The following is an 11,194-nucleotide window of genomic DNA, read 5'->3' on the forward strand; positions in this document are numbered from 1 at the left end:
AAATTTACGGCTCCACAGGAGGTAAGTGAACACTGTTGCTGTGTGATACAGCAATTTTATGCACAGACCAGTTGCTGGGGCTACAGGACTGGGAGAGAACTATGACTGCAGCTCTGGTCTGAACACACTTTATTCCATAAATGTCTCAGCCAACAATGTTTGAGACTTCAATATAGAACATATTTTGGAAATATGAGCACAAAACATCCCTCATTTATTTTTAAAGTTCTGCAATCTTAGCGTTTTTAAAAGGAAAAGCAGCAAAAATCCAGCTTGGATCCTAGGAATTATATTGACAAACGATTAAGATGTATTTATATGATTAATGATACAGAAATGCAGTATTTGCGATCTTTATTTCATGAAAAAAGTTTCCAAGATGATCAAACATTGTACATCTTTGGAGGCTAAAAACTTGGACTGACTCTACCTAAAGACACCATTGTAAGAATAAATCTATTTCAGCGGACTACAGAATTTGATGCTTTGCACTTTTAAAACGTGAAATGGTAAAGAGAGCAATAAGTTAAACCACAGCTCCTTTCCAGTACATATTGCTTTGAGAATACAAAATGGGTCCAAGTGTTTAAAAAGAACAACTCCAAGCTTAAGTGTAATATTTAGCAATACGTTAAAATAGATAAAACATGAAGCAAGAAAGCAGCTAAATACAAATTGGCTGTAGACAGTTATATATCTTGGGCCAGGGTTATCCAACCTTGCAACTTTAAGACCTGTGGACTTCAACTCCCAGAATTCCCCAGCCAGCCATGTCCACAGGTCTTAAAGTTGCAAGATTGGTCACCTCTGCCTTAGCTTAGACCAGGGGTCTTCAAACCTGGCCCTTTTATGATTTGTGGACTTCAACTCCCAGAATTCCTCAGCCAGGAACGCTGGCTGAGGAATTCTGGGAGTTGAAGTCCACGAGTCATAAAAGGGCCAAGTTTGAAGACCCCTGGCTTAGACCAATCCAAGTTAGAGAACATTAAAAAAAAAAGCAATGTGGGAATGATTAAATAATCCTAATTTAGGTAATTCTGTTTGGCACCCCTGTAACTTTTGATGCGTAGCTTGGCATGGCTTTCCAAATGAAGGAAAAAGCAAGTTTGAATTAAAGGAGAAGTTATAAATGCTTTTACTTTTGCCATTTTATTCTACAGAAGGAAGTTAATAGACTATCCTAGAAAACGAGTGGGGGGGGGATTACCTGGAGAACAGTTGGATTCAGGATAAAAAATATATAATCACTTGACACAAGCAGCGCTAAACCACCACAATGCAAGTTGTGTTCCTTTTGAACAATGTATGCAACATGACAACACTTATAGAAAAGAATGACTGGCTGCTTTCATCGCTTACCCGACACTTGTATCCGCGCTCCAGGGAAATGCTTCTGCTTTAAAATGATCTGTTTCTGATTATCTATAATTCATCTATGACAGCCTTTTGCTAACTTACATCAAGCTACAAAAAAATTGTTTCACTGTTACTTAATGATACAATTGTGGGTCAAATGCAAGCTTGGAAACCTTTTTATCTCCAGCTTATAAGTGGGGAGTTGCTGCCCTATATCAACCCACAGGAATACAGATTAAAAATTAAAATAGAGATGATTCATTGTGTGATGAAATCTGACATATCCTCCGCTAATTGCAGAGACATCAATACATTTAGCGAAGTATTTCATTCATGCTATAAGAATGTGATGGATGTTCACAGAAGTCCCCTCTTCAGCAATTTTTGGCAACAAATGTTCATGCCCAGCAAAGTTTTCACCTAAGGAACCTGGACACACAGCAGACAGAAAATCAGATCCTAGCAATATTTAACCATACAATATAGTTGAACTTGGTTAAGCAAAATCAGCATTGGTAAAACAAATAAATGATCCAAATGCTGGGAACACTCAGCTTCAGTTAGATTTCTGGAAATGCTATAGTGTACTCAGAAATTCTTGGACCTGCAAAATAAAAGAGTGAAAATAGCAGTTTAATAGACAAGCTAAATAAAAGTGGGAGCCGAGATCTGAGAATATACTGAATATGCACACAGTTAAGGATCCATAGATAAGGTGACCAGAAAATTTATTTGATAAACCTTAATTTACCCTGGGTTTGTTAGATGAATCTGCTCTCAGAAGCACTAACGAGGGTATTTGCTTAATTAGTGGTGGCGTTTAAGGACATTATGCCAACTGGTATCTTAGGACAGTGTATGAACAAAAAGCAGTGTTTGTGAAACTTAGCAACTTTAAAATATGTGGACTTCAAATCCCAGAATTCCCCATGGAGATTTCAGTAGACACATTAAAGGAGAGAGGTCTTGATCATTAACAGAGTCACTTGGAAACATAAAAACTAGTACTCTCTGGTAGGTTTTACCTTCTCAATCATATTTTCATGCTTGTCTCTGTCGCCTTTGAAATCTTCATTTACATCCAGCGTTAGAACGGGTACCCCTTGCAAGTATTCAAACTCTGTTCTGTAAACAACAAAACTGCAATTTGAATTGGAAACCTAAGAAAGGTAGACAATTTCATTCAGAAATATGTAGAAATCTTATAACACCTGTTCTGAAGCAAGCCCCATTATACCTTGAATCATCATACCCTTTGCTAATATGTCTTTAAAAGCCAGAATTGTCGAGGCCCAGAATTCCTAATAACCACGTTAATTACGGTAATAAACAGTGATAAAACAGCTTTTAAAATTAGTCATGAAATCAGATATATTTTTAGAAATGGAAAGCCTCTAGCGATTTCCACTGGCTCAGATATTTCAACTAGTGGTTATTTATCTATTTATCAAAGAAATTTATGTGACCATAAATCGGACGATCATTTGTCTGAAGTGGTGTAGGGTTTCCTGCTTGTGCAGCGGGTTGGAGTAGAAGACTTCCAAGGTCCCTTCCAACTGTTATTCCGAGATTAGACCACCTAATTCACATATGGCTGAGCCCACGCACCTTGCAAATTTAAAAACCACAAAATAAAATTCCAACCCCCCCCCATAGCAGCAGCGACTCAATCAATACTTATTTATTGAACAAATTTATGAGGACGCCTAACTTAAATAACATTAGTTTAAAAGTTTTGATTAAAAATCTTCTAGTTCACCAGGGCAGACACACTTTCCAGTGACAGCCTCAACATTTGCTTAGGGCCCAATATCACTTCCGTTCAAGGGAAACCTTGGTTGAGCTCTCAAAGCAAAAAGACTTTTGTGGGAACCCCAGCAGATGTAGCAGAAACAACCTGGGAAATAGTCCCAAAGGTGCTTTTTCAAAAGGCAACTGGACTTTCTTGGTTTTTTCTTGAAGATGTTTCGCTTCTCATCCAAGCTTCTTCAGCTCTGGACATTACGGAAGCGAAACGTCTTCAAGGAAAAACTAAGAAAATCCAGTTGCCTTTAAAAAAAACACCTCTGGGACAACCATGACCTGGATGACTGAGAATCTCCCTAGATCCGTGGTGGTGAACCTATGGCACGCGTGCCACAGGTGGCACGCAGAGCCCTCTCTGTGGACACGCGTGCAGTCGCCCCAGTCCTAGGCCTTCAGCTGGGCTTTATAAAACTTTTTCGCTTTAGGCCTCCGCCGCCATATGCAAAAAAAAAAAAAAAAAAAGGTTCAATTTCAACTTCTCACGGGAAAAAAAAAGATCTCGCAAAGTTGGAATTGAACTTTTTAGTCCCACCCAGTGTACCGTTACCTCCGCAGCCACGCCCACCCAATTAATAATAATAATAAAGTGGGAAGGGACCTTGGAGGTCATCAAGTCCAACCCCCTGCTCAGGCAGGTAACCCTATACCATATCAGACAAATGGCTGTTCAGTCTCTTCTTAAAAACTTCCAGTGTTGGAGCATTCACCGCTTCTGGAGGCAGGTTGTTCCACTGGTTAATTGTTCTAACTGTCAGGAAGTTTCTCCTTAGTTCTAGGTTGCTTTTCTCCTGGATTAGTTTCCATCCGTTGCTTCTTGTCCTGCCTTCAGGCCACACCCACCCAAGGGGCCACGCCCACCCGGCACCCAACAATACGTAAGTGGGTCTTGGGTTGCAGTTTGGGCACTCGGTCTCTAAAAGGTTCGCCATCACTGCCCTAGATAAATCGGGGAAATAAAATACCGTAATGTCCTATACTGGAGCCAGCTTTCATGCTTGTAATGGAGTTTCTCCAGATATTCTATGGGAATGCCTTGTTCTTCATCCCTTCCGCGGATGTAAATCCTATCCAAGCATTTCTAAAAAAAAAAGAAAGAAAGAAAAAAGAAAGAATGGAGCAGGATTTTCAGGCAAAACTGAAATAAGGCAAAATGCCACCTTCTGACAGGAAAAAAGCAACAACTTTAAAAACCAGTGTTTAAATACTTATAAAATCAATGAAGTAAGAACCAAAACTCTGCAAAGGATTGTACTCTAATGGAGTGGCCCCCAACCTTTTGGGCACTGGGGACCGTGAAGAGAGGTTTTTCCGCAATATGGAGGGGGCGTGGTTTCGCGTGCTGCCGGCATCCCACGGATGGGGCTTTGCGGTCCGTGTTTCTGACATGCCGTGGCCTGGTGCTGGTCCACGGACCGGGGGTTGGGGACCCTTGTTCTAATGTCCAGGGTATTCATAAAGCTTTATTTCTTACTTCAGGAGTAGCTCGGAGATAAATAATGCCATCCAGTTCCAGGCTTGATCCAAACTGCTGATTTATCCAGTTGTGCCAGTCTTGATAAATAGTCCATTCCGTTTCATTCATACAATCAGATTCATATAAATTGGATGCAAAGATGTACCTTTCCAGAAAAAAAAGAATTCAATTTAGTTTCAATTATCCCAGAATGGGGGAAACACCTGTAACAAAATCATTCTCACAGCCAGTTTAACCATTGCCAGTCCTTCACTGCCAGTTGCAACTGTGAGATGGGTGGCTATCTAAATGGATAGAATAAATAAACTGCTATAAATACAGGATCCTAGCTAAGAGCTGGCAACTGCATAAACGTTCAAAGGTAGCTACATAAAAGTAATTTATGCAGATAGTCCTTGACTGACAACAGTTCATTTAGTGACTGTTCAAAGTTACACTGAAAAAGGTGACTTATGACCGTTTTTCACACTTACGACGGTTGCGGCATCCCCAGGGTCACATGATCAAAATTCAGACACTTGGCAACTGACTCGCATTTATGACGGTTGCAGTGGCTCGGGGTCATGTGATCCCCTTTTGCGACCTTTTGACAAGCAAAGTCAATGGGGAAGCCAGATTCATTTAACAACCCTGTTACTCACTTAACAACTGCAGTGATTCACTTAACCACTGTGGCAAAAAAGGTGGTAAAATGGGGTAAAATTCACTTAACCAGTGTCTCGCTTAGCAACAGAAATGTTGGGCTCAATTGTGGCTATAAGTCGAGGACTACCTGTATATGCACATGGGCTAAATGTATATTTTGTGCATATTGCCTTCTCTGTAGAAAAAGAACAAGAAATAAGACAGAAGCCAACACCTCAATATTGTCTCTCTCCTATAGTCTAGATACAGTCCAGCCTTCCCCAAAGTATGTATGTGTACCCTTCAGAATTCATCTCCCAGAATTCCCTGGTTAAAATGGCCATTGCTGAGAATGCTGGAAGCCGAACTTCACATATCTGGAAGTGAATTGTTCTAACCCAGGGGTCTGCAACCTTAAACACTCAAAGAGCCACTTGGACCCGTTTCCCAGAGAAAAGAAAACACTGGGAGGCGCAAAACTTGTGCACGTGTGCACATATGAAGAGTGAGGAGCTTGATTGAAGAGTTTAATTAAAAAGAAATAGAGGCTGCGGTGCATGAGTTCTCTTTCTTCTCCCTCTTCCTCTTTCCTCTTTCTCTCTTTCCTCTCCCCCCCCCCTCTCCGATCTTCTGCTCACCTAGGAAGCTGGCTTCAGCTCTTCTCCACCAAGCTGACACACATTCTTATTGGGCTGGCTATCTCCTGCCCTTCCTGCTTCCTGCAGAGACGCAGCCAAGGCAGGAGCCCCGCCCAATAAGCTTGTCAGCTTGTAGGAGAACAGCGTGAGGCCACTCCCTTTTTTACAGAGAGAGAGAGAGAGAGAGAGAGAGAGAGAGAGAGAGAGAGAGAGAGAGAGAGAGAGAGAGAGAGAGAGAGAGAGAGAGAGAGAGAGAGAGAGAGAGAAGGGAAGCGCAAGTGCCTCTCTCTCTGCAAATGGCAGAGGAGGCTGAGAGCAGCAGGAGAAGGCTCAAAGAGCCACATGCGGCTCCGGAGCCGCGGGTTGCCGACCCGTGTTCTAACCCAATCTAGTGTCAAGAAACCAATTCCGTGACTGAAAAGGGGAAAACTTTTCAATTTCTCCAAAAACTGAAAGGATGATGAGATGCAAAACTGAGGGGAGGTGACTTAAAAAGATAGTTATCAAGAATCACATGGATACCTGTCACTGTAAACTGATCGCTCAAAGAAAACCGCAGCATTCTCAGCTTCTTTTAGTTTCCCTTCAAGAGATTTGAGCTGAGCCCTGATTCTGCTCAGACAGGCGTAGGCTTGAAAAGTAAAGGACCATCTCTCTGGCTTTTCATACATCATCTGAAGGAGGTTTCCACCACTCTTTTGGGAGGCCGTCAGCTCCTGTTTAAACATTCATCAAAATTACATGAGAATTAAAAATGGCTTGGCTTTAATAATTGATTTGCATGTTCTCAAATTCTGGACACACTCTGAAATGTGAGAGTTGCCTATCCATGTCATCAAACCTATCTAATATGGAATGTAGCCGCATGCAATATCTTGTTCCTCCTCCGTTTTGTCTCAAAAATCTATTTCTTATTATGCCCAATTCATATAATCAATATTTTATCATACCTCACAGTCATCATGGCTGTCCTGAACATTGCACCATTTTGCCACTGGCTCTGGAACAATTTCCCATTCTTCTCGGGCTTTTTTGAGAATATTCACAAAGGTAGATTTGCCTGCGGCTAAGGAATAGAAAAAATACTGATCAAACCAGTAAGATTCTGCAGTTGTCTTTAGAACTCGCTACCAGTTTAAAAAAGGAATGGTTTATTTAATTTCTATAGCCACCGATCTCGACCGAGTGACCTCCTGCTTCCCTGCTGACCGGTCAGAGCAGCAGCATGAGATCCGTCGAGTGGATGCACCCAGGCCGGGCAAGGGCTTCCTCTCCCCCCCATAAATCGGCGAGAAGTAAAACCTCTCTTATTACGGCTTAGTTCACAACCATAATAAGTTGCTCCTCCTGAGCAAAGGCACACGAGCTGGGTTTGCACCTCGACCTAGATTTTTGGGTGGGGGGGGGGGAAATAGCAAGCCCCCAGGTGCCAATGCAGCAAAAAGATTAATGGGCTGCTGCAACCTGCCTCTTAATAATAATCAAGTTGGAAGGGACCTTGGAGGTCATCTAGTTCAGCCCCCTGCTCAGGCAGGAAACCCTATACCATTTGAGACAAATGGCTGTCTTCTTAAAAACTTCCAGTGTTGGAGCATTCACCGCTTCTGGAGGCAGGTTGTTCCACTGGTTAATTGTTCTAACTGTCAGGAAGTTTCTCCTTAGTTCCAGGTTGCTTCTCTCCTTGATTAGTTTCCATCCGTTGCTTCTTGTCCTGCCTTCAGGTGCTTTGGAGAATAGCTTGACTCCCTCTTCTTTGTGGCAGCCCCTGAGATATTGGAACACTGCTGTCATGTCCCCCCTCGTCCTTCTCTTCATTAAACTAGACATACCCAATTCCAGCAACCGTTCCTTATATGTTTTTAGCCTCCAGTCCCCTAATCATCTTTGTTGCTCTTCTCTGCACTCTTTCTAGAGTCTCAGCATCTTTTTTACATCGCGGTGACCAAAACTGGATGCAATATTCCAAGTGATGGGGCTGCCAGCACCAGGCAGAAGAGCGGAGCCCTGAGGCGGGGAGGGGGGGGTGAATCTCACTCCTTGGGTTGCGAAGCGTAGGGCAATTGGGGGGTGGGTGGGGTGCAGACAACACGCAGGCAAGAGAATCGAGAGTGAGAAAGACACGGGCGGAAATGTCTCCGGGACACTTGCCTTGGGGCTCCGCTCTTCTGCCTGGCTGCTAGGAAAAAATTCTCGGGAACAAAGTTTTTTTTTTATTATTATGGTTGTGACCACCGAGGCCACGCCCACCCAGTCAGCCACGCCCACCCGGCACGCAGCAATAAATAAATGGGTTTTGGGTTGCGGTTTGGGCACTCGGTCTCTAAAACAGTGGTTCTCAACCTGTGGGTCGGGGCCCCATTTGGGGTCGATCGACCATTTCACGGGGGTCGCCAAGCAAGGCTGTCCACCATTTTTTTTGTCCGCCATTTTTTTGTCCGCCATTTTTTCCCCCTTTTCCGGCAGGTGCCTTACCTCCCTTGGGCTGGGCCAGCTGGTGGTCGGCCTGCTCCGTCTCTGCCGCTTGCCAGCTACGCCTCGGCCGGCGCAGGGCGGAACCACGCATGTGCGGCGCTCCCAGGCAGGGAAAGTCCTCGGCTTACGACCGGTTGGGTAGTCCTCAACTTACGACCGGTTTAGTCCTCGACTTACGACCGGTTTAGTCCTCGACTTACGACCAGTTGGGGTCGCGGCATTAAAAAGGTTGAGAACCACTGCTCTAAAAGGTTCGCCACCACTGGCATAGGGTTTCCTGCCTGAGCAGGGGGTTGGACTGGATGACCTCCAAGGTCCCTTCCAACTTTACTATTATTATTACTACTATTATTACTACTATTATTATTATCATCATCATCTGTAACTTGAGCTGGCCAAGGAGTGTATATCGGAGGTGATAACCCTTTGAGAGCTGTATGCAACGACATTTCATTTTGAGGTATGCCGATTGGTGTACATTCAAAGTGACAATAGTTATTATTATTATTATTATTATTATTATTATTATTATTATTATTATTATTATATAAGAATGATTAGGAATAGAATAGAATAGAATAATGCCTTTATTGTCACTTTAAATGTACATTAATCAGCGTACATGAACATGAGATCTGGTCGCACACAGCTCTCAAAGGGTAACCACCTCCAATAAACAATGCGTAAACACGACCAAAATAAAAATATAATAAAAATGATAACAATAATGATAATAACTTAGTTGGGGAAAAAAAGAAAAGAAAAGAAACACACCCCTCGACTTAATTTGCTACTTCAGTTCATAATTCAGGAGCAGCGGCGAGTACAAAAATAGCCGGGCAGACTCAGGAATTGGCTGAAATCAAGAAAGATATATTTTGGTTTGGAGAAGATGGATAGATTATATTGAGCGTAAATATGGGACTAAAAAATATCATTTGGTTTTTGAGTAAATTTTAGAGTATTAGGGTTGTATAAAGGTTAGAATATTTGATTTAGTATTATTTTTAATTATTAAAGTGTTGCTATTATTATTGTTTTTAATAATTGCACTGTTTAAAAGAGAGCTAAAGGAGGTTATAGATACGTTATTTTAATAGTTGATTAATGTTAAGTAGAGTATAATAATAATAATAATAATAATAGTAAAGTTGGAAGGGACCTTGAAGGTCATCTAGTCCAACCCCCTGCTCAGGCAGGAAACCCTATACCACTTCGGACAAATGGCTGTCCAGTCTCTTCTTAAAAACTTCCAGTGTTGGAGCATTCACCGCTTCTGGAGTCAGGTTGTTCCACTGGTTAATTGTTCTCTATATTGTAAAATTTTATAAAATTTTCAATAATAAAAAAAAAAGATATATATTACGCTTCCAGCCTTCCCGTCATCTACCGAGGAAGCCGCCCTCTGGAGAGCGAGCCTTTCCCCTCCCCCCCCCCCCACCCCGACGGCTTACCTATATTGCCCTCGATGGCGATCTTCTTCACGCTGCCCCGGCTTCGTTTGGGTGGGGTTGCCATGGAAACGGCAGGCCGGTATCTAAAGACGGAGCTCCCCCTCAGAAAGAAACGGCAGCGCAGGAAGGACAAAAAGCGCGGGAAACGCACTTCGCCGGCTAGGCCAAACGCCGCTTTCTTCTTCTTCTTCTTCTTCTTCCCCGCCGGCGTTCGATTTTGGTTACGTCACCAGTGACGTCACGCGAAAGCTCCGCCCAGCTTGGCCCAAGTTGCCGCAGTCCCCTGCTTCTCGAGGCGGCGAACCTCTTTCAATCGCTTCTTGGCTTGGCTACAGGGGCCCGAGAGGGACAGAAAAGGTGAGGTGGAAAGGCGAACGCCCGTCAGGTTAGCGCGCCGCTTAAGAAGTAAAGAGCCCAGCGTTGCTAAATGGGGGACTCGCCCGCCAGCCAGGTGCCGATGCCGGCTTTCCAAAGCGAAAGGGAAGCTTAATCGCACGCCGAAAAACGGATTCAGCCGGAAGGGAGGCAAGTTGGAGCTCCGAGCGCATCGATCACATCAATTGGGATGAGGTTACCTGGAACCAGACACCCTTTCCAACCCGGACAAAATTATTTCCCTGCAAAACGGGGAAGTTTTTCTTTTTAAAAAACATTATTCTGTCTCTAGGCCAGGGGTCTTCAAACTTGGCCCTTGTATGACTTGTGGACTTCAACTCCCAGAATTCCTCAGCCAGGCAAGCTGGCTGAGGAATTCTGGGAGTTGAAGTCCACAAGTCATACAAGGGCCAAGTTTGAAGACCCCTGGTGTAGGCAGCTTTGCGTCCACTGCGAAGAATGAGAGAAACTGCATCTAGTGTGTGTTTTTGTTTCCACAACATCCAGGGACCAACTCAAGCAGCCTGAGCACGTCAATGCAATTCATGGACTTCCCAGGACAATTTTAAGATATATATGGACTTCAAGTCAAAAAAGATGCCAAGGTTGAATAACACTGTCTCAGAGAGTAGGATGCTGGTTTCCTTCAGCATCAGACTGTTGCAGGGAAACTGGGTTAGAGTTGAGTTTGTCTCCATCATCATGTTTCCAAACTGCTCATTATTGATGGTGGGGAGTGTAATATATGGCAAATATCTCCTCTATCTTGCTAAACAGCATTATTTTAAAGCCTCAAGACTGGAATAGTGGAGAAAAATAACATTCTGCAATGATACCTTGGATTGTATTAAACAATAATATCTCCAGTGTTTCTCAGCTGTGGCAACTTTTAAGAGGGGTGGACTTCAACTCCCAGAATTCCCCAGCCAGCATGTATTGAGAAATATTGATTTATCTACCTATCCCAGACCCTTCTCAAAACTCAAAGAGATGGA

The 11,194-nt window shown here is 43.2% G+C and overlaps 1 protein-coding gene across 1 annotated transcript; it reads right to left on the reverse strand.

Annotated features, from left to right (window-relative positions):
- Positions 1-1,233: 1,233 nt before the first annotated feature.
- Positions 1,234-9,937, reverse strand: DCK (deoxycytidine kinase). Its single transcript, XM_015818615.1, has 7 exons — positions 9,825-9,937; positions 6,849-6,964; positions 6,421-6,614; positions 4,634-4,781; positions 4,125-4,240; positions 2,382-2,481; positions 1,234-1,960 (listed from the first exon to the last, which is right to left on the reverse strand). The coding sequence occupies exons 1-7, from the start codon at positions 9,886-9,888 to the stop codon at positions 1,934-1,936; spliced, it is 765 nt and encodes a 254-aa protein (XP_015674101.1). The 5' UTR covers positions 9,889-9,937; the 3' UTR covers positions 1,234-1,933.
- Positions 9,938-11,194: the final 1,257 nt, after the last annotated feature.

Source organism: Protobothrops mucrosquamatus, unplaced genomic scaffold (genome assembly GCF_001527695.2).
Source record: "Protobothrops mucrosquamatus isolate PMUCROS unplaced genomic scaffold, P.Mucros_1.0 scaffold_140, whole genome shotgun sequence".
Taxonomy (NCBI): Eukaryota; Metazoa; Chordata; class Lepidosauria; order Squamata; family Viperidae; genus Protobothrops; species Protobothrops mucrosquamatus.